We start from the raw sequence: 24,646 nt of genomic DNA on the forward strand, positions 1-24,646 counted from the left end.
TATATATATATATTCCAAACCATGCTTACCATTTCCTGCATATCACACCTCTATCATTATCTTCCAAGACTGCTCTTTATTCTAGAGCAATGGTTCTCAACTTTCTTAATTCCACGAACCTTTAATACAGTTCCTCATGTTGAGTTGACCTCTAACCATAAAGTTATTTTCGTTGCTACTTCATAACTGTAATTTTGCTACTGTTAAGAATCAGGTGACCCCTGTGAGTCATTCGACCCCCAAAGGGGTCTCGACCCACAGGTTGAGAACCGCTGTTTTAGAGGGAGAGTTCTCTATTTTTTGTGGCTGTGCATTGCATAAATATCCCTGCAAACATAGTCTCGAATAAGGGACAGTGGTGCCTTGGCTACAGGACAGGCAGAGCTACAAGAGACCCATGAAGAATAGTCTCCCAGTTTAGATTGATTGGAGTTGAGGATGGGCCATGAGTATAAGTCAATACTTTGCCTTTCATTTATAAAATTATTTGCATAATTTAGTCCCTGTGTTCCTTAGATCAATGTTTCCCAGACTTAGTATTCTTATTGCTACTCATAATTTTTAAATCTATTTTTCAACTGTAGCTACTATAGTTGAATAGTTGTTTTATCTTTTTCTACAAATCAGTTCAGTTTGTCTCAGACAAACATCCTAAAAGGGAAAACTTGCATCACCATTCAAGTAGAAAGTCAGTAATAGAGAAAGCACCCCAAAACATAGAGCTATCAAAAACATCATATCCAAGGAGATGCCCTTGCTTGGACAATACTCTGAACCTAAACTGTGTTTTCTTTGTATTAAAAAGGAAGACTGATATGATAGTTGTACTACTTCAGAAATTTTCTTTTAAATATATTGAGTTGTACTCTTATTGTAGGTGATTTTATGGGTGGTAAATTATACTCAAAAATTGTTAGAAGAAAAAAGGGATTAACAAGTGGTAGAGAAGCACTGAATGCTATCACTAGTCTGAGACTTTTCTTTTTGCTGTAACCTGAGGACTAATGAAGAATTTACTTGGTCTATGTCATTGTTGGTTTGCCTACTTAAGTAAGACAGGCATGGGAAGCAAGCTCCAGGAGAAAGCAATGGGACCGACAGTTCTGGAGGGACTTGTGGGGAGAAGGTGGAGGGGGAACATGCGGTAAGCAAACAGTGCCACAGACAGAGGAACAATGGGGAATTAAAATCAACAACAGGGAGGATGTAGAGACCCTGGGGGTGTTGGAGCAAAAGCAATCTAGCTGAGAGGAAGTACTAAGGTAGAAGTAGGGGGAGCATGATAGTGGGGCAGGAAGAAAGTAAAAGGAAACAGAGGAAGGATCTAGGAAGCAAAGATATGGGTAGAGGTAAAAGCATATGTATGTGCATATGTGAATACATTAATCCATAAAAATAGAGGTATTGGCTTATGTGCATATATTTACATGGCAGTACACTGGGGTAGTGGATGAACTTTGAGCCTCTGCTCATACCTTCCCTGAATACAAGAGCACTTTGTTCTAACAAACTGGTATTCTGTGATGCTCATTCTCCCTGCATAATCGCTGAAGACAAAAAGTGGTGCATAAGCAAATGTGGTGAAGAAGGCGGATGGTGCCTGCCTATTAAAAGATATAGTGTCTGGGGTCCTAAAGGGTTGAAGTTAAACAAGCGGCCATCTAACAGAGAAGCAATAAGCTCACATGGAAGAAGCACACCAGCCAGTGTGATCATGAGGTGTCAACGGGACTGGGTAACAGGCATCAGGGGACCCATAGCAAATAAACAAACACATATTGTTGAGAACAAGGGGGGGTCAGAGCAACACCCAAAGCCCATCTGTAGACAATGGAACATACCCCCACAGAAGGGTCACAGGTAAGGGATGAGTCAACCAGGGTGCAGTAAAGCACCGATAAGACACACAATATTCCTCTGGTTCTTTGAGGCTTCCTCACCCCCCACTATCATGACTCCAGTTTTGCTTCTCACTTAGGACTAGACCAGAACATGTACACAGGTACAGATAAGAGACAAGTGCTCACAACACACAGAATCCAGGAACAGGAGTGGGAACAGCGATGCCAGAGGGGTAGGGGAAGAGGGGAGTGAAGAAGGGAAGAAGGGGGAGCCATCACAATGATCAACACATAACCACACACCCCCTCCAGGGGGAAGAACAACAGAAACCATGGGGGAAGGGAGACAGCAGTGGGTGTGAGAGATGAAAATTATAATTTATAATCTATCAAGGGGTCATGAGAGTGGGGAGTGGAGGGGAAAAAAGAGGAGCTGATAACAAGGGCTCAATAGAATGTAAATGTCTAGAAAATAATGATGGCTACATATGTACAAATATACCTGATACAATCAGTGTGTGGATTGTAGTAAGAGTTGTAAGAGATCCCAGTGAAATGAACTTTTAATTAAAAAAAAAAATGTTCTTATTTATTCTTTTTATAAATTATTATCCCACACGTGCTTAGGCACTATTCTGGATTATTAGTATCCAAACCAAACGCATCCATAGAATCAAGTTTGACCCATGGTGACCTTATAGAACAGGGTAGCACTGTCTGTGTGGGTTTCTAAGACCATAACTCTTTTCAGGGGTAGAAAGCCTCTTCTTTTTTCCCAGGAGCAGTTGGTGGTTTCAAACTGCTGATCTTAAAACTAGCAACTGATCACACAACCACTAAGCCATATGGCTCCTGGATTTTAGGACAGGAAATAAATAATTAAATATACATTCTAGTGGAGAAACATGGCAATAAATAATTATTTTTGGCAATAATTTATCAGTAAATCATGTAGTGTGTTAGAAATCAAGAAGTGTTACAGAAAGTAAACAGACATATGAAAGCTATTTTGCATAATGCTATAATAGTGGATACAGGATACATTTCTCAAAACACACAGAAAAACTACACCACAAAGAATGATCCCTGATTTTAATTGTGTGTTAGTTAAAAATAATCCAACGATATTAGTTCATCAATTGGACCACAGGTACCACAGAGGAATGCAGACTTTTAAGCACAGGGTAAAGCCTTGTACTGTATATGGGAGAGCAGGAATTTATGGAAACTCTGTACTTCCTGGGTTTTTTAAAATGTAAAATCAAAACTCTAAAAAACAAAGATTTTAACTTAGTAATATATTGCCTTCCCCTTCACCCAAGCTAACACTTGTAAACGTGGCTTGCAAACATCTGATTGGCTGATGAAGACCAGCATTTCTTCATTGGCCACATGGATGTTCTCTTTAATCAAGTGTCTGTTCATAGCCTCTACCCACTTTTTAAAATGGATTCTTTGTCTTTTTCTTGTTGAGGTGAAATTTTTATAAATTTGAGAGAGTAGTCTGTTGTTCAACATGTCATTGCTAAATACATTTCGCTTGGTTCTCTTTACTCTTTTGGTAAAATCTTGTTATGTACACAAGTATCTTAATTTTTAGGTGGTCCCACATCTAGTGTGTCTTCTTCTTGTATGTGTTCAGTTGCTTGTTAGTATATTGATGCTGTGCAATAAAGACCCTAAATTTGTCCCTATATTTTCATTGGTGTTTTAGGTGTTTGATTTGCCTTGAGATCGTATTTGTAGGTGATGTGGGATATGGATCCTGTTTCCTTCCTTTGTAAATGGACATTCCGTTTTGACAGCCCTGCTTGTTAAAGAGTGTATCGCCTCCCCGTTTAATGTCTTTTGGCACTTTGTCTAAGATTAGCTGTCTATAAATGGATGGATTTATTTTGGGGTTCCCAATTCTGTTCCATTGGTCAGTGTTTCTGTTGCTGTATTCATCCCAGACCATTTTGACTACAGTGGCTATGAAGTAGGTTTTGAAATTAAGAAGTGAGCGGCCTCCTACTTTATTATCCTTCACTAGCAGTGCTTTGCTTCCTCTGGGTCTCTTTCCTTTCCATATAATGCTGGCTCTATTTTCCTGTGTCTTTAAATAATTATGTTGGCATCTGAATCAGAATTACATCATATCTGTAGATTGTTTTGAGTAGTGTTAACCTTTTCATAAGGTTGTCTTCCTACCCATAGGCATGATCTCTTATTTCACTTATTTAGGTCTCTTGGTTGCTTGTAGTAATGCTTTATAGCTTTCTTTGACTTTTGTTTCCCTGCTTATATTTTATCTGTTATGTAGCTATTATAAGTGGTCTCGCTTTCCTGACTTCCTTGCCATAGTGCTCTGTGTTCATAAGTCAACCTGATTTTTTATGTTGATTTTGTACCCCGCCACTTTGCTGAACTTTAAAATAGTTCCAAAACCTGTCTAAAAAGGTTTGGTGGTTTTCTAAAATATGACTTTTAGTTCTGTGCTAATTGTTTGCCTTTAATTTCCTTTTATTACTTGATAAATCTAAGATTTGCAGCATAATATCGAATAGAAGTAGTGATAAAGGACATCATTGTCTGGTTCCTGTTAGCTAAGGGAATAATTTTAATTTCTCTCTATTGAGAGTAATGTTGGCTGCTGGTTTTGTATATTTATACTTTTTTTTTTCATGGAAGTCAGTGTCCTTTTTTTAATTATTTTTTTTCTAATCATTTTATTAGGGGCTCATACAATCCATACATACATCAATTGTGTATTTACACTTTATTGTGTTGAGGAATTTTCCTTCTATTTTCATTTGCTTATTTATTTATTTATTTATTTATGCTTAGTGTTTTATCAGGAATGGTACTGTTTTGTCAAATGCCTTTTCCCTGTCAATTGATAGGATTATGTAGTTATTTTCTTTTCTTGCATTTTTGTGATGGATTATGTTGATTGTCTTTCAAGTATTGAACCATCCTTGCATACTTGGTATGAATCAAACTTGATTATGATGGATGATTAATTTTCTGACACATTGGATTCTATTAGTTAGGATTTTGTTGAGAAGTTTTATATCTGTATTCATGAATGACACTGGTCAATAATTGTATGTTTTAGTGACGCCTTGGCTTGGTTTTGCTATCAGGGTTATGCTCACTTCATGCAATGATTTTCCCCACCCTTCCCTATATTCTGACATGCGGTAGTTTGACTCGTGTTGCTATCGGCTGCTCTCTGAATGTTTGCTAGAAGTCACTGGTAAAAGCGTCTCAACCTTGAGAGTTTTAAAGTGGCCTAACCAGTTTCTTTTTTGTTATGGTGTTCAGATTTTCCACTTCAGTCTGTGTTAGGATAGGTAGGTAGTGTGTTTCTAGAAGTGTGTCCATTTTTTCTAAGTTGTTAAATTTGTTAGCATACAATCCTTGTATTATCCTTTTTATTTCACTTGGTTCTGTTGAGATCTGTATATTCATGTCCTATGTTCAATTGGGGTGTATAATTTCTTCAAATAATCTTTCTGTCCCTTTGTCTCTCCTGGAATTCCCATAATGTGTATGCTAGGCCTTTTATTGTTGCCCCATAAATTCACTTAACTGCCTTTAGCCTTCATGAGCATCTTCACTTTAAACTATCTTATCCTCTAGTTCAATGATTCTTTCTTCTATCTGTTTAAATCTGCCTGATAATCTTTTCTGTGATGTTTCTCATTTCAGTTGTTAACACTTTCCGTTGCAATATCTCTTTCTTTGATCCTCATTTTGCTCTTGAAATTTTCCTTATTATTCTTTAGCTCTTTCCATCTTTTCCTTTAGTTCTTAATATTAAAAAATTTTCGGTTGCCCCCACTATTTTATTACTTCTAGATGTCTTTTCACTTCATCATGTTGATTTATTTGGATGAACAATTTTTCTCTACTCGTGTCTTGTAAGTTTCTATTAGAGCATCGTAATTCAAAAAAACGTTAACATGCTCGGTTTTCACCAATACTGGTGTTTTTTCCTACTCTACTTTCTGTTAAAAAAAAAACAAAAACAACCCTCTTCAGTTGTCACAGCCTTTGGCCTTTGCTACCATTTTCTCACTCTCTCCTTGGTAGCTTCTTCTTTCTTCCTCCATGGTTTAATTAAAATTAGAAAGTTCTAATCATGTCTTTCAACTTTTGTCTCCCAGAGAGACCAGAGAGTGTGGTGTGATGAGTGTGTCCACCAAGGGGCACAATTCCCTCTGGGGTTTTTTTTTCTCTGCTTTGTTTCTACAGTTAAATTTTTAGTCAGAAAACATACACACCTAGTGAGTTCTAGTTGGGCTTGCTTGTCTCCCCCCGCCCCCTCCCCATTTCTTTCCTGCACTTTGGTGTCTATTGAAAACTATGCTGACTCTTTAGGTACTAATATCCATTGCAATGGCTACACAGAACTCACAGACAGTGTTCATGATTAAAGTGTTTATTAAGGAAGTTGACAGGTTGTAATGCAAGTGAGAAACATTCAAGATACAATTGTTTAACAGGACATGTTACAGAGTTCGTTCAGGTCTGCTAATAAATGCCGAAAGGGGCAAACCACTCTGATGTAAGTCTCAACTTGTAGGTACTAATGAATCTCAAACTCCTTGGGTCAGCAAACCCAGCTTCCCCAGTTAAGTTCCCAGAGCCACTCCACTTCACAAGCCAGGAAAGCATTCAGCTTCACTTGTTCCACGGGCGGGGAAAGCCACCCCTTTTTCTCATGTTCTGGTTCCTGGTTCTGCAGCTGCTGCTCTTCTGATGTTATAGCTGTTTTCTGGATCCAGGAGGTTCACTGCTCCAGGGACCTTGGATCCAGAGGACACATTCCATTCTTGGCTTTTGCTGATAATTACATCCCTTGTCCTGCTTCTCAGAGGGCTCATTTAATACGCAGCAGGATGGTATTCCCGTGAATCCTGTTCACAATTGCAAATGAGTCAATCCTATCAGTATCTTCCCCCAACATCTTATCAGACCTGTGCAGAAAAAAGGTTGTTTGGTGGGAATTAGAGACTTTGGCCAGAAGAGCCAGTTAAATAATCCACTGCCCATGCATTAGCATTCTAGGGAAGTACAGACAACCTTTTTTTCCTATTTCAAGAGGAGGAGAGACTGACACACTCTTTAAGGACCTAGCAGACACCTAAGTTATTGGTTTCAGAGACCCAGTGACCCTGTGCTGTTTAAGTGAGTAGCCCACATTTAGATGACTATGTGAACCATGATAAACTGTATATTACATTCAGAAGAATGGGAATTCCGGAACACTTCATTGTACTCATTGTACAGTACTTGTTAATGGATCAAGAGACAGTTGTGAGAACAGAACAAGGGAAGAATGTATGGCTTAAAGTCATCCTATTACCACAGTAGCTGTGTGTATATGCTCATGTACGCATATAAGTATACATAAGTACAAACACACAGTTCAAACAAAAAACTCACTGCTGCCGAGTCAATGGTGAATTATAGTGATCCTATAGGGCAGGGTACACTTGCCCCTATGAGTTCCAACACTGTGACTGTTGATGGGCATGAAAGCCCCTCTGTCGCCCACAGAGCAGCTGGTTATTTTGAACTGCTGGCTTTGAGGATCGCAGCTCAACTTGTAACTACGATGCCACCTGGGCTTCCCAAACACATAGCCAAGCGTATGTATACGAGCATGTATGAATATGCATGCTAAGTACATATATACGTGTACATGCACTAAGTTAAAAATATTTCCATGGCCAAAGTAAGAACAATAGTAAAAATAGTAAATTTTTCAGTGTTATCAAATGCTATTTACGAGACATTTAGCACTGTAGGGTATTAACCTATTTAATCCTCACCATAAACCTATGTGGTCATTATGTAATTATCACCATTTTACAGAAAGCATAATTATTCAGTAGTGGAGCCCTGTTTTTAACTGATTGCAGAGCCCTTACTTTTATTAATTTTATTCCAAACCATTTTATTAGGAGCTAATCCAGACATCATACCCTTCTATAGTTACAATCACATCAAGCAGTATTGTACAATTGCTACCACAATCAGTTTCAGAACATTTATTTCCTTCTTTAACTCCTTAATATCAGCTCCACTTTACCCCCCACCTTAGGTCCCTCCAGGAGCCCTTATTCTGATTGTTGTCTCTATAAGTTTATCAATTCTGAGTTTCATATGCCCCAAAACAGAAAAACATGTAACAAAGATCAAGAAGACTATCCACAATAACAAAATACATCAGAGATAAACCCCAATATGGAGGAAAAACAACATTGAAAACCAGATCAGGCCCAAACTGTATCAGAGGGGAGATCAAGTGACAAGGTTTTAAGCATTCAAGTCAGGTATATCCTTTTAATCCCCTATAGTCATCTTTCTAATACTCTGGTGACCACTTTATTCCCACCCCTCAATTATGGTTAGAGGAAGGGCCTCAGATGATAGTTGGCCGTTTGAGAAAGAAGAGGAAGGCATTACGTGCTAAAATGAACAGGGCGCTTTCTCTGCTCTTTTGTCTTATAGGCACTGGCAAGACCCTGACAGGTTGAATAAACTACAGGTAGTCTCTGACTTAATGGTGTGTTAGAGCTTAGGCTCCCAAATGTATTGGGCCCACTGCCCCTTTTCAGGAAAAAAATAATTTACTCACTGCCCCCTGGCATATAAAACTTGTACTAGCCCCAAATCCAGAATAAACTGAACTGTTGCTTCTGCAGCCCCACCCCCCATCAGCCTACCCCTCCCCAGGAGAGGTGTCACTGCTTTGGGAAACACTGTTCGTATTAGGACCGATTGCACTGTGACAATAGTTTTGGGGTTTTTTTTGTTTTGTTTCTGTTTTACATACAGCTCTGCCACGTGTCATTTGCTGATGCAGTCATTCTTAGGTGTTCGCTCACAGATGTTTCTGTGCACTGTTTTCAGTCCTCCAAAGCATTTGGTTTATAAAGATCCTGATGATGCTATTAGGTGCCATCGAGTCGATTTTGACTCATAGCGACCCTACGTGCAGTCGAACGAAAACACTGCTCAGTCCTGCACCATCCTCACAATTGTTGTCCATTTAGGGCCTACTTTTGTAGCCGCTGTGTCAATCCGCCTCCTTGACACTCATTCTTTTTGCTGCCCTTTTACTTTACCACACAGGACGTTTTTCTCCAAGGAGTGGTCTCTCCTGGTAACTTGCCCAAAGTACATGAGGTAAAGGCTTGCTATATCCTGGCTGTATTTCTTCTGAGCTAGATTTATTTGTTTTTCTGGCAGTCCATGGTATTATCAATATTCTCTGCTAGCACCGTAATTCAAAGGCATTGATTAAGATCAAGATCACACTCAATGCCCTGTCGGACAAGGTAGAGCTGCACTGGCGGGTTTCCAGACTATAACTGTTTATGAGAGTAGGAAGCCTCATCTTTCTCCCACAGAGAGGCTCATGCTTTCAAACTGCTGACCTTGCCGTTAGCAGCCCAATGTGTAACCATGACACCACCAGAGCTCAACTAAGATACTGATGATAAAAGGCAATAATGAAAGCAAAACAGATATGGTGTTCGATTTAAGTTAGAACCAACTTAGGTTGGAATTGGCTGGGGACTAATTGCATATTTATCGGCTTTGGCATTTAAAACTCTTAAAATCTTTTCAAGTCTTCCTACCAGAGTCTAGTCCTGCAGTGAACAAACTTAATGTGAAGTCCATTAAAAAGGACAACTTTTCCCCATGGCAATGAAGATGTTGTTAAGCTGCTATCTTCACAGAAGTTGAGCCAACTTGTATTCATTCTCTTTTCAAAGAACTCAAGTTTACTTGTTTTAATACAACAGATAAGGTTTAACAATTGTTGTCTTAATATTGTCTACATTCCTTTTTATTTTTTCTGATTTGTTTAAACAGCTTTAACTGAAATGAGTTCTGCATTTCTAACAATCATTTAGTTAATGTAAACTAAAACCCAGTCATATATGCCTTGGTGTTCTCAGCTTAGTTATTTGAGCCATTCTCACTCTTGTTAAATCTTGACACACTGCTTTTGTTTGCCTCATGAAAGTTCAAGTTCTTTGTGGTAACAGGTGAAGATTATAGTAGCTCTGAGTCCGTGATGGAACATGATTACCTTAGCAAAGCCAGCCGAGTTAGCGTTGAGTTGTGGGAGCCTTACATTTCTTTAGAGGGTAGAAGTAAAGAGTTTTTGAGTTGCACTTGTACTTTCATAGTAAAATCTGATTTTCAGGTGGAAAATGAATGATAGAAGATTTGAAACATATGAAGAAGCCTCAAAAAGTTCAGAGAGAATAGAATCGAAAGATAATGGAATTTTCCCACAAACTTTTTGAAGCTTCCTTAAGATAGAAAGCTGTTTTATCTTTCCAAAACTTTACTCAGCCTCTCAGTTGAATGTGTTAGGATTCTTTTAGTTGCCTGGGACAGAAAATATACCTTGAATTGGCTCAAGTTAAAACTGCTTCAGGAATAGCCTAATACTAGGATTTGGTTTTTATGAGCATATTCAAAATAATTTTTTAAATGGATAATATGAAAACTATTCTTGGGCTTCCAAAAAATGTTGTACCGAAATAAATTCATGCAAAACTGTTAGAACATGTCTGGACAAGATCCAGTTTGTTGCACCTAAGAATGATAACACATCAGTGTGAAAAGAGCTCCTTTCAGAACAGCATGAATTCTGCTAAAATTGAAGCAAGAAAACATCAAATTTATGGTGGGGTTTAGGTGGAAGAATGATAACATCATTCTGCTTTATGAAAAGTTTATGGGGACAATGCCCTCAAAAGTCAGCACTTTATAAGTGGAAAACTCGTTTTTAGAAGGTATGAAATAATGTTGAAGAGGAAGCCTATAGTAGCAGACAATCCACATCAATTTTTGAGGAAAAAATTAATTTCATTGGTGCTCTAATGAAGAGGACTGATGATTAACAGCAGAAACAGTAACCAGCACCATATACATCTCAACTGGTTCAGCTTACACAATTCTGACTAAAAAATTAAAGTCGAGCAAGTTTTCCTCTCGAAGGGTGCCAACATTTTTATACAGATCAGGTGCAGACAAGAGCAGTGCTTTTCGATGGGTATTTTAAACAAGTGGCATCAAGAATGATAACAAGAGATGAAATATGAGGGGGTACCAAAAAGACTGGAATTATTTTTTCAAAGCTATGTATTTAAATTGAAAAAAAAATCCTTTTATTGGGGGCTCTTACAGCTCTTCTAACATTCCATACATCAGTTGTATCAAGCATATTTGTACATATGTTGCCAGCACCATTTTTTTTCCATTAAAAAAAAATCATTTTATTGGGGGCTTATACAACTCATCACAATCTACACATACATCCATTGTGTCTAGCACGTTTGTACATTTGTTTCCCTCATCATTTGCAAAACATTTGCTTTCTACTTGAGCCCTTGGTATCAGCTCCTCATTTTATCCCCTCCCTCCGACTCACCCCCATGAGCCCTTGATGATTTATAAGTTATTATTATTTTGTCATATCTTACACTGTCCGACGTCTCCCTTGTCCGACATCTCCCTTGACCCACTTTTCTGTTGTTCCATCATCATGTTCTAAACATTTACTTTTAATTTGAGCCTTTGGTATCAGCTCCTCTTTTTTTCCTCCTTGCCCCCTCCTCCCACCCTCATGACCCCTTAATTAGTTATAAATTATTGTTTTTATATCTTAAACCTACCACTGTCTCCCTTCACCCATGTTTCTGTTGTTTGTCCCCCTGGGGCGGGGGGTTATGCATCAATTATTGTGATCAGTTCCCCCTTCCTCCTCTCCACCTGCCACCTTTCACCTACCCTCCTGGTATCTCTACTCTCATTTCTGTTTGTCTGACCTGGATTCCATGTGTTGTGAGCTCTTATCTGTGCCAGTGTACCTGCTCAAGTCTAGCCAGAACTGACAGGCAGGTCTGGAGTCATGATAATAGGGGTTGAGGAAGCCTCAAAGAACCAGAGGAATATTGTGTGTTTCATCAGTGCTATACTACGCCCTGGTTGACACTCATCCCTTCCTTGTAACCCTACTGTGATGGGATGTCCTAGTGTCTACAGATGGGTTTTGGGTCTTTGCTCCGTACCCCCTCGTTCTCATCAATATGTTGTTTGTGTTTGTTGGTTGGTTGGTTGGTTATGGGTCTTCTGATGACTGCTACCCCGTCCTGATGACACCTCATGATTGCACCGGCTGGTGTACTTCTTCCATGTGAGCTTGTTGCTTCTCTGCTGGATGGCCACTTGTTTAACTTCAAGCTTTTAAGACCTCAGACGCTATATATTTTGATAGCCAGGCACCATTCGCATTCTTCACCGTATTTACTTATGCATCCATTTTGTCTTCAATGAAGTGTTCTTGCATTGAGGGAGAGCTTGAGCAGAGGTCCTAAGTCTGTCCAGGTCCTCAGTGTAATGCCATGTACATATATGTACATAGGCCAATACATCTGTTTTTATGAATTAATATATTTACATAAGTGCACACCTATCTCCTCTATCCAAATCCTTGTTTCCTAGATCTTTGCTCTGTTTCCTTTTACCTTCCTCCTGCCCCACCATCAAGATCACCCTTCTTCTGCCTCTTAGGAATTCCTCTCAGCTAGATTGCTGTTGTTACAACACCACTGGGATCTCTATGTCCTCCTGTGATGCTGTTTGCCCACAGCTCCTTTCCCCGACTCCTCCTCCTTTATTGAATGTCGTGTTTACAAAACAACCTTATCACCTTCAAAGTACTCTCAGTGCACTGAGTACAGTTGTCAAATCTGCAATTCCACTCTTGAAGCATTTTTCAAACTCATCAGTTTGGATGGCTCCCTCATTTTTTCCTTCACCTCTTCTACATCATCTAATTGCTGTCCTTTCATGTTCCTCTTCATTGACAGAAACAAAAAGAAGCCGCACAGAGTCAGGTCAAGTGAGTAAACTGTGTGGGGCAAGAGAGACATGCTGGGGTTCTTTTGCCAAAAACTGGCACACTGGATGGCAGTGTGAGCAGGTATTGTTGTGGTGGCAAAAGTAGTGCCCCATCTGCCACAATTAGGCCTTTTTGTCACACATTGTTACATAATTTTTTCAGAACCTCTAAATAGAAAGCTTGATTATCAGTCTGACCTGGTGGAACGAACTCCAAATGCACCACAAGTTGATATTTTTGTCTGTTCAAGAAATTGACGGACGTCCAAACCTCATTATGGTTTGTCATCAATCAACATTTCATCATTTTTGAAATGAGAAAAACACTTGAACACATGAGTTTTTCCCGTAGTGCTGTCCTTGTAAGCTGTGTTCAACATCACAACAGTTTCTGTGGCATTTTTCCTGAGCAGGAAACAAAATTTCACAGCCACACACTGGTCTCTTAAATTGGCCATCACAAAAGATAGGTTCTAGCGAAACTCCTTTTATGAGAAAATTCACTGTGACCAAAGAGAACCTTCCCAGGCAATACCACTGGGTGCACTAACTCAGAGCAAGTTGCGAAAATGCTTACTACGAAAGCTCTCTATCCACTCTGCCCAGAGCAATTCCAGTTTTATTTGGGTACCCACTCATTTGGCTTTATTAGTACAATCCTTAAGACAAAGCCCAGAGCAGTGGCCCCCAAGAGATAGAAGTGGTTCATTTAAAGCAGAAGTAAAGAGGAGGTTAGGAAAATGCTCATTGCAATTTGCTTGCTGACTTCCAAGGCCACCAAAGAATGAAAATGTTTTGAGAAAGCCAAAACTTCAGCAGAAAAACACCTAGGAAAGTTTTACCGGACAGACCTTTCCATCACAGCAATGCTCTTGCTTGTTCTTCTCATCAAACATGGGCAATTTTGCAAAAATTTTAATGGAAAATCATTAGAAATCCACTTTTAGGTTCTGATTTGGCTACATCTGACTTTTTTTTTGGTTTTGTTTCATAATCATAAAAAAATCACCCATTTTCTTCAATTAATTATGTAAAGACTATATTGATATAATTAAATTCCCAAGACCTTTATTTCTTGAATGTAGTATAGGTTGAGAAATAAGGTTTATATTTTTAACTTTTAATTCAACTTTTCTAAGAACTTTTTAAGTCTACTTGTATTTTGTTCATCTTGTGTAGCCACCTCTCCTTTGTTGGAACTTTTCCCGTTGTGTTGGCAAAACGGCTGCAGAATTCTCTTCCTGTGATTTCTGAAAACGTCTTGAGACATTTTCTAGTAGAATATGCCTTCTCTCCCTTTCCCACCTCTGTGGCCAGAACAGCTTGGGGGCTTAGACCTGGGTCATACATTTCGCTTCCCACTTGGAGCTTTGTCTGGACTCAGACTGATGAAGGGATGAAAGGGTTTGTTATCAAGCAAATAGTGCTTTTACTGGAAAAAAGAAGTGATCGTTAGAAAGCAACCAATAGATGGTTACTACACTAGGTAGATTCATAGGAAAGAAACCAAATTACTAATATCTTTGTTATTCTTTATTGTTGTTTTCCCTGAGTTGCACAGGGACAAAGCACAAGGTCAGCAGTTCAAACCCTCCAGCTACTCTGTGGGAGAAAGACAAGACTTTCTACACTCTTTAAGAGTTGCAGTCTTAGAAACCAGCGGGGGCAAATCTGATCAGGCCTATACGGTGGCGATGTGTTGAAACTGAGTTTCTTTCTTTTTTCAGTTTGGTGGATTGAATGTGCGCCTTCATTATTAGTTGGATTTGCTGAGATCAGCCGCCACTTTTTCCTAGGTGAAAAAAGTCTATGGATAATTTTTTTTATTTGAGGTTTCAGATATTTAAAATAGATCTTTCCAAATATATGCCTGCATTTTGCTTTTAATACCAGTCTTTAACAACACATTCAATTAAAAAAAATCTTCTGTTTAATTATACAATGTGCAGGCTGCTGTCTACTTTGGGATCTCAGTAGTTGTTGTTGGTTGTGTTTAGTTTGCTCACATCGGATTAATGAAGGTGGTTGAGAACACTTCACAAGCCAGAGCTTGGTTGTCTCACTAAGAGGGCTGCAGCTGAGGGCTCCGCTTTGCCTGGCTTTGCACAAATGCTCTGGAGACTCAGCGTTTCTACTGGGAGTCTGTCAAGCTGTGCTTTTCTCACCTTTCTTCACCCTGTGGCTATTTAGTTACTGGAGGAAAATCGAGTGATAAAGTCATTGTCCGTCCTTAGCTATCAAAAGGACATTCTAACCCCTGCCTTCTTTTTATGATCCACAGGTTGAGTTTGAATGGCTGAGACAATTTTGGTTTCAAAACAATCGATATAAACAGTGCACCGATTGGTGGTATCAGCCCATGACTGAACTGGAGGGACATTGGAAGAAGATGGAAGAGGTGGTGAGTAAATGAGGCCTGGGGAGCATATTTTCTGGTATAATATGCTATATGATTTACAACTTCTCTATCTGCATAAGTGAATGAGTATTTCGTTATTCTAGAGCAGAGGCTAGCAAATTTTTGAGACAGAAGACCCAATTCTGTCCCTCACAACAATTTAAAAATTATCCGAGAACCATAACTATATTTTTACATACAAATGAAATCACTATTATCTGAATAATATCCTCTAGTTTTTTTCAATTTTAACTCAGAACTACATGTATGGACCAAAGGAATCACATATGGCTTGGGGGCCGCAGTCTGCCGAACCATATTCAATACCATTGAGTTGAGGTTCTTGGAAAGACAATGGGAAGGGCCAGGGTTTTGTCAGTACCTCGGATCAATTTCATGAACATTTATTGAATATTTACTATGTAGAAGCCACTGTACTTGACATCTGCTGGGAAGTGGTGCTGAGAAGAGAAAACTGATATTATCTAAAACCATTTGTATTTGTAATAGGTCCATTAGGCAGAAATCCCTTGGTAGCACGATCAGTTAAACACCAATCAGAAGACAGGGTACAACTGCCCAGTGGAATTGCCTCTTCTGGTTTCCTAGGCTGCGTTTTACAGAAGCAGAGTGGCTGGTGGGTTTGAACTTTGGACCTTCTGTTAGCCAAGCGCTCAGCCACAGCACCAACCTACATGTTTCTTCCCAAGTGAGCACGTGCTGCCCTTGAGTCAACTGGTCAGATTGGGCGATATACTCAGATATTGAGAGAAAGGCCAATGTAGAGCTTCTCCATAGAGGTTTTGAGGCTGTGAATCTTTAGATAAGCAGACTGCATCTTTCTCCTGTGGAGTGACACAGGGGCTCAAATTACCGACCTTTCAGATAACAGCCTGGTGCTTAAATCACGGTGCCACCAGGCTACCTTTCCGATGCGGCTGGAGGAAGTAATGTAGTCTAGATACACCCAAAAGGCATTTTAAGGTTACTTGGAGGTTTTGAATTCAAAAGTCTTAATTTAAATTATAGTAATTTTACTAATTGGATCCAGAATCAAGGTGCCTGGATGGAAGCAGCAGCTAAGAAATCAAATGACCTATTTCATTGCACACATCTGCTGTACAAGACCTCCTTAAAGTGTGAAAGAGCAAAGATGGCCTTTTGAGGGCTGAGGTGCGCCTGGCCCGAGTGGAGATCTTTCCAGTGGCCTCATATGCATGTGCCCGCTGAGGAGGAACAAGGAGCCCTGGAGAAGAATTCAAGCACGGGGGGTGGGGGGTGGGGGGGGAGAATATTGAAAGTACTGTGAACTGTCAGAAGAACAAGCCATCTGTTTTGGAAGAAGTTCAGCTAGATTAGCGAGACTTCAGCTCACACACTTTGGACATGTTATCAGGAGAGACCAGACCCTGGAAAAGGACGTCATGCTTGGTAAAGTAGGCTGGGGTGGGGGTGGGGGTGCGGGTCAGTGAAAAAGAAGTCCCACAATGAGGTGGATGGACACCGTAGCTGCGACAGTGGTGCCAACACAGCCGTTGTGAGGATGCCGCAGGACCTCGGAGTGCTCTGTTCTTTGTAAATGGAATTGAAGTGGACTTCACAGCACCTAACAACAAGAACAGTAATAGCAAGGTTACTTGATTACATACTTGTTCTAAAACACTATTTTACGTGTTTTCTATAGAACTTATTTGACTTTTATGACAACCCTCTAAAGGTGATAGTTTTATCTTCCTAATTTTATAAATGGGAAAACGGAGGCACCAAAAGGTTATGTAACTCCCTCAAAATTATATGGCCCATAGGTGAGGAAGCTCGCTAGGGTCTGAACTCCGGAAGACTGGCTCTAGCTTTGCCCTTCATCACCTCCTTGTTCTGTCTCCAAACAGTTGAATTAAAATATAGTGGAAAAGTGATAAAAGCCTACTAAACTCTGGAGGTAATACCAGTGAACAGAATTTGAAATGTGCTAAAACAATGAATTTATCTGTAAAGCTATTGCTAATCCCTACTTTGTCATAAAAACATCAAGTGAGAATCCCTGGAGGCTTTCGTTGGAAAGTGGGTCTGAATTCAGAAGTCCCTGCTTTCAGGCATCTCTCCTCAAGTCTTTAAACATTCATTGCCTTTTTGTGGACATAGGTGCTGGGGAAGGAATATTATAATCCTTTTAGTGTAGTGTCACCAAAATTTGTTTCTCCTAAATCCTGTAGGATCCAAGAGACCCCAGTCTTAAATATAATGTAAGGAAAACATGTATTAAGTCTTTAAAAGGGACAGAGACAACCCAAAGACAAAGATACATCATCCGGAGAAGAGAGACCATTAGCACTAGGTCAAAATGTCACCTGATGATTCACAGTTGTGATGCTAGTTAAATGGGCATGGAGCAAAGGGAACTGTCACAAATTTATTCTGGTAGCGGATAATACATCACACTTACAGGTGGGACTACAGTAGCTGGAACAAGACCAGGATTGGGACATGTACATTGTCAGGTAGAAGAGCTTACAGGATTGGTCCAGGACCTTCTGACCAAGGCAGGCCGGACACAGGTGATAAAGCATGACATGACTATGTGACTCCAACCCTAGTACTGTCCCGAGTACGGTAGTCGCCATCAGAGACATATCCAATCAAGTCTTGCTAAGAGAAACGACCTCTCCTTGGGCCGACTGGGTAGCTCTTGAGTTAGTCCTTTCTCCAATGCACTCTGCCTGGAGACAGAATTATCTACATCCTTGGTTAGTGACCTAAAGGACTTCAGTGGAGCCTGGGTCTATGTGCGGATTATTCTGCAAATGGATTTTGGGCAATCACTGACATCCCTAGCCTTCTATAACTGTGGTGCTTAGAACTTGAGTTCTAATACAGTCCCAAATGGCAAAACTGACCATTGTAAAGCTCAGTTGGAGTTAAAGTGCAATATATATGTATAAAAGCAACTTCACTTTCTGTTTAAGGAGCCTCAGTGGTGAGTCACATGCTGGGCTGCTAACCACAGGTCAGTTAGAACCTACCATGGGTTCCACAGGAGAAGGAGGAAGCTTACCGCTCGCTGAAGATTCACAGCCTCAGAATCCCAAAGAGGCAGTTCCACTTTGTCTTAGAGGGTCACTATGAATTGTAATCGACTCATGGCCGTGAATTTGGTGGGTTTTTATTTTTATTTGTGGAGTTTCAGATTCCGTTTCATGAGTTTATTTATTTGTACTTGGTAATTCTGGTTTGGTCCATTTCAAGAGACGTGAAAACTTCTTCGCCTGCCACTCCTGAGCTCTAGGATGTCAGCTGGGTTTGGGAGTGTAATTTGACAGCTTTGTGGGTTCAGCCTGACAAGCAAATGGAAAAAAGAATTCTTACTGGTTTTGTAAGAAAAAATAAAATTGCTTTTGTTAAAGGGTTGGTTTTGCTTGTACTTTCTAAGGAAAATCTTCAGTTTTGTCAATGTACCAGTGATGATCATTTTGAATCCACTGGATAGGTATGGGTATGTTTTTGTGTGGCAGCAGTGGCATGTTAGTTAGAGGGAATGTCTTCTATTTATTTTTCCTTCCCTGTGTGAAGAAGACTGAAAAGAGTGGTGATCTTGGGAATTTTCCAGAGTGTTTCCTTGCTGTTGGGGTGTCATTACTAAGTGTTCTTGGTGAAATCAGTGGCCCCAGTGTCTTTCTCCTCCATGAGCCTCAGGATGATCATTAACAACAGAGTGGAGGTTTGGGCCAAGATAAAAGGAATAGTACTTCTAACTGAAATTTAAGCATTGCTTCAAGCCTTTTAAAAAGGACTTTTAACAAAGTCATAGTAATTTATTTTTGCTTCTGGAGAACAGACAGTAATCACTACAGAGGTCACAGCTGGAGGCCCCCCCCCCCCCCCACTTAGTGCCACACCAATGGTATTTACATTGGAACTATGGAATCAGTACTCTGGTACACTCACCAAGCAATCCTGGTGGTGCAGTGGCTAAGCACTCTGCTGCTAACTGAAAGGTTGGAGGTTTGAACCCACGAGCCACTCTGGGAGGGAAAGAGTACAGCAGTACAGCCTTGGAAATCCAATGGAGCAGTTTCACCCAGCCCTATAGGATCGCTGTGAGGAGCCCTGGTGGCGTAATGGTTACGCATTGGAGTGAGATGCCTAAAGGTCAGGAGTTTGAAACCATGAGGGAAAAAAAGACAGGGCATTGTACTCTTGTGAAGATTACAGTCTCAGAAACCCACTGGGGCAGTTCTACCTTGTCCTGTAGGTAGGACAGTGACTTTCTTTGAGATGGTCACTGAGGTGGAATCTACTAAATAGCAAAGGATTTTCAGCAGCTTCCTTCACCGTTATTTCAATTGTAAGCAGTAGGGGGCAATGTTGAGCTACCAGTTTGAGACTCCAAGATTCTATCTAGCCTTTCAGGAAAATGCCTCCAAATGTACCATTAAGTGTCAAGAATTATCCCTGTTGCTTCAAGTTAACTGTAATCTCTAAGATTCCACAACACAGGAAATCAGTCGTGGGTTAACAAATTCAACAGCAATTTAACGTAAAAAGTACAGTGTTTGGTGCACACTTCTATAGAATTAGACTAATTTAAAAGGCATTGTGAATATACTTACTTTGTTTTCAGGCTCTATATAACCCAAATATTATTATTATTGACAAATGATCTATCTTTATCTTGCTGCTATACTTGAATTGAAAAACCATTTGCGTGTTGTGCACTCTTCTAATAAATGCCTTTTGTCTGTTCGGCAACAGAACATCGATCTCTCTGGGTGAGGAAATAAAGTATAAAACCTCAGGCAATACACGCATTACTGTTCACCTTTTGCTTCTGAGTCAAGCCACCTTTGGTAGCCCACGTATCAGAGAAGAGACATGTGTTGTAATTTCTCTCCGTCTTTGTGTTCTGTTTTCACTTTGTGTTTAGAAGGTATAATCTCAGGTAGGGTATAGAAAAAGAATGAAAAACGAACCTTGAAATAGTTTTTCTTCCATTAATGGTAATTGCTTCACATGTCATAACCTGTCAGATATTTCAAAAAGTGTAGTCATCTATCCAAAACTTACCCAGCCTCTACTTCCCATTCTTCTCTTCCAGCAAACACACTTTTGGTCATGCTGTTTATTCTGTCCATGTTTCTCCCTGAGGATAGTTTTGCTCTGTACATGCTCGTGTAATATAAAGGTTAAACCTTATATTTAAATGACATTCTGATACAATTTCACCTGAATATTAACTCATGAGCATATGTACTATTACACTCAAAGTCACATAGCCTTTTCTTAGAACCCAGGAATTTAACCTAACCTTGCCTCTCTTCTTTGTTTTTCATTCAAGAAGGTTCTAAAGCACTGTAATGCTATTAAAATAGTTTATACAATTAAAAAAAATCAACCCACTACTCTTAATCCAGGATTAAGGTACGAAGAGACTCTTCAGGATAAGAGAGAGTTACCATTTGAAAGACGCTGGGTGAGCTTTGCTTTCTGGGTAAAGAGGAGTATGAAAAGCTGCACTGTCCTGTGAGGTGAGCTGTCTTGCTGTTGCTGGAGATTCAGTGGATAGGCCATTTGTCTCTCGGGGTCTGATATCGCACTTTGCAAAACTGACATTTATTTTACCTATAAAAATGTTTTAGCACTATCAAATTCACAGTGATACAGAAAAGACTGGTAGTCAAGCTCTCCTCTAAATTGATGACATTTGTTCATTTCCTTTTGACCTTAAAAAAAAGGGGGCAGAGACACAGTCAATTTGGTGTAATCTAATGGAAGTATTCTAGAATCATTTTTAAATACTGGTGATTTGTATACTGGAGAGAAATTTCTTCATGCATCTATTGTGGCTTTTTTCTTTCAAAAGAGAAGGAGTAGATCCTGATCATATTGAATGTTTTGAATTGCATTTCCTGCCTTGACAGTTTGTCTGTTGGGATAGCAAAGTGTTTATATGGTAGTTGATCTTAATAACCTTTACCGGCTTTACTTTGGAGGAGCAAGATGGGATTTTTTAATGTATCTTTACAGAAACAGTGTAAAACACAATGTAAAATTATGTTACATAAGCAGTGAGCTGCATTTGTGTTAAAATTTGGAACAGGAGAGCAGAGATAAGAAAAATGAGTAGGTGATTTATTTATTTTCTTTTTAAAGTTTTAAGGGAGAAATGTACTTAAGAAGGTAAAGATTATCCTTTACAAATTAGTTTTAATTGTTTAGTTTCCTTAACCATTCTGTCCTGCTCCCAGAATCCTGTCCATTGCTGTGCCTCTGAATTCGCCTTAGGAAACGGTGTGGAGCATAGGTTCCCAAGCTTACTTAGCTCATCGCCCCTTTTCAGAAAACAAATTTCTCAGTGTTCTCCTGGCAATTAAAAACTTTCCTGCTATCGCTCCTAATCCAGGATGAAGTGGGATATTTGCTTTTGCAGCCCCCCTCTATCATTCCAGCACCACCCCCAGAGGACAGGATCTCTCTCCTACTTTGGGAAACACTGGTGTAGATGGTACTGATTAGCCACTTGTTTGTTTTTGAAGAGATTAATGAAGCCATTATCACAGTGCCTTAGATTATATTCTTTTTAAATGAATAGAAGAACAAGGCTGCTCTTTCCTTGTAGTACTGAAATAACTACTCAGTACACTGATGATTGCTATCATACATCATAGTTCAATTAACTAAATTAATTCTGAATTTTTTCTTTTCATCCTAGATTAGAGATTTTGGGGCTGGCGGTCGCAAGAAAAAGAATGATATAAATATTTAAAAATTGTATTAATGAGTAAGCCACCAATTGATTATCTATATACATATACAAACACATACATAGATGTGTGAGTGTATGTATATATAATATATGCTATGTAGTATATACTATATAATTTATAAAACATATATCTCCAGCCCCTGAATGTCAGTGGACAGAGTGAAGGACAGTTGCTAACATAATCCTTCCTCCCATTTTCTTGGGGGTGTATTTCTGATTTAGGAACAGAATATATTTTATTAATTTAGGGTCTGATGTGATATTCCTGGTGGTTTTAAATTAACGTTTGCTTTACGTCAACTTTCCCTGTTTTGATTGGAACAGTGCTTAACAGCTCGGGAGGCGCACACATCCCAGGCAGGTAAATTATATTAAGCACTCCAGATTTCTACGTGAAGGCCGGGTGGCGAGGACCCCATAGCGGTGTCATTCTGGTCAGAACAAAGCATGTGGGGGATTGTACATATAATATGGCAATGAAGTGCTAACAGGTTTTGATTTTTTATTCATGTCCTATCTTCTGAATTTCAGTAACTCAAATTTTTCACTTTTTGCCTTCTTAGTTGCTACATACTTAGTAATAAATATTTTTTTTTAAAGTTGTGTATCTTGTCTCTTTTTTTTTTTGGAAAATTACAATTCCAAAAGAATGGTAAAAACCCTCAAAAGCAGAATGTGCATTGAAAACACAAAGGATAGTGTTTATGATTCTCTTTGAAGTGTTTTTTCAACTGGATAAGGAAAATTTTAGAAACAGTCTGATAGTGTTGAGGGTAAATACTTAAACCCCTGTAGAGAATTTCACACACAGATAACTGTGCAGCAGAAAAAAGGAATACTTATGTTCCTTAAAGCTGCTACAGCCTAGAGCTTTGTACTTAAAGACGGAGGTGCTGAATAGAATTCTACTGAGGATACATCCAGTGACAATATCTCCAGGAACATCACAGCAAACCAGTGGGTCGGACTCTCGGTTTTTAACCCTTGCATGACTTCCAAGTACTCGGATGTGCTGTTAGCCCTTGGAATATTCAGAGGGCCCTTTCTCCCAGCCTCTGCTCAGCACACAGTAGGAACAAGACTGAAAATGCTACAGGTGGTGAGACCGGGTGGCAGGAGCTAAGAAATGCCAAATGGTCGTCTTACCTCCTCTAAACCTGTCTTCATGTGTGGAGTGAAGACCTGGAATGAAAAGTCACAGTTTCTGTTTGAGTCTTAGCTCCATAGGAGTTTGCTAAAATTTGCTAGGTTTTCAAATGAAAGATAGATAGATAAAATACAGACATAGAAATTTGGATATAGTACCCTAGGAGGCTTCAAAAACTTGGGTGGAAAATCCCATTACCATGGACTTTTTGAAGGCCTTGTGTGTTTGTGTGTGTATCTGTTAGATAATTTCTATTTTACATAATTTTAACTACTGAAATTCAGATTGGTGACAACATGTGAGGATTCAGCCATGTGTCCCTGGGGTGCTCTTACAGTCTTGGCTGCTGGAATTGATTTAGTGTTGCTTTGACTAGCAGACCATCATAACATTTCAGATATGCAGTGGTGCCAGAATGAGGTGTCAGAAATATTTGTTTTTTTCCCCTGGAAAAGACACTGCTTAAAACAAATACATGTCTTTTTTCCTTGGAGTGGGTGGGAGTGATTAAATTCACCAATAGTCTTAGCATTTACCTTAATACAAATACTTTTGAAATATTCTACAAGACCCTCATTATAGAAGAATTCAGTAGTATATTTTTTTAAATTAATGAACCTGCAGTTTTGAAAGTGAGGCAAAATTTTCAAGACACATTGTTCCAGTTATTGGCAATACATATCAAGATTAGGAGCATTTTTCCTGACTTGATTAATGAATGATTCCTACAACATCTAGGTTCTGACAAAACTGGTATAATGAGCAATTGACAGATTTTATAATATATTAAACTCTCGAAGTGATATTAGATTAAGTGTAAAGCATCTTTAACTTAGGGACTGTTACTTAGAGGTCATTAGACACAACCTTTCTTAGGGATAGCATTCCTTCCCAACTCTTCTCCTAGAACTGGGGTTCAATACTAGAACTAAAGGGGCTCCCAGGAGGTGGAATTCAACATTACTCTTATAATGCCTCTATTCCACTATGGGTTAAATATTTCTGGAGCCCAGGCTTGGATTCTCTGTCTATTTTATTAAAAATTGTCTCTATGGGAAAATCCGCGTTAAGTGCCCAAACACTGACTTACCCAAGAGCTCAGAGAACGCATTAAGTCGGGTCTGCCATGCATTAAGGATAACATAACCATCCGCTGACTTCCTCCTCATTGACATCTGCAAAATGTGACCTCTTTTTAAAATCAAACGAAACTGTGATCTGTTGCTTTTTCAGTATCTCTGAGAGGATCTTAGTGATAATTTGTTGGTGATATTTTTAGTAGGATCTTTCCCTTAGCAAGTAAATTATGATCAGCTTTTAAAATTTTTTCTAGATGATCTCAGCCCATCTGCAACCATATGTGATCATCTCAAATATAAATTCTTTCTTGATGTGTATGTACAAGCTCAAAGGAGCCTTGGTGGTGCCATGGTTAAAGTGCTCACTACTAGCCCAAAGGTCAGTGATTTGACCGCTCCAGCATATTCCTAGAAGAAAGTATTGGCAGTTTTACCTGTGAAGATTTACAACATAAACTTACAGGCCCTCATCGGAAAAAGAATTAGTGCCGCCCCCCCCCC

General features: G+C 39.4%; 1 protein-coding gene across 4 annotated transcripts in view; it reads left to right on the forward strand.

Moving 5' to 3' along the window:
• The window catches only part of FTO (FTO alpha-ketoglutarate dependent dioxygenase), a 462,074-nt gene that overhangs the window by 212,634 nt on the left and 224,794 nt on the right, over window positions 1-24,646 (forward strand). For all 4 annotated transcript variants that reach the window (XM_045293609.1, XM_045293612.1, XM_045293611.1 and 1 more), the window contains one exon: window positions 15,043-15,162. In XM_045293609.1, the coding sequence (XP_045149544.1) occupies window positions 15,043-15,162 (120 nt within the window). The remainder of the gene's footprint in view (window positions 1-15,042; window positions 15,163-24,646) is intronic.

The sequence above is a fragment of the Echinops telfairi genome, unplaced genomic scaffold (assembly GCF_000313985.2).
Source record: "Echinops telfairi isolate 266 unplaced genomic scaffold, ASM31398v2 ScPeMD7_2291;HRSCAF=2852, whole genome shotgun sequence".
In the NCBI taxonomy this organism is placed as follows: Eukaryota; Metazoa; Chordata; class Mammalia; order Afrosoricida; family Tenrecidae; genus Echinops; species Echinops telfairi.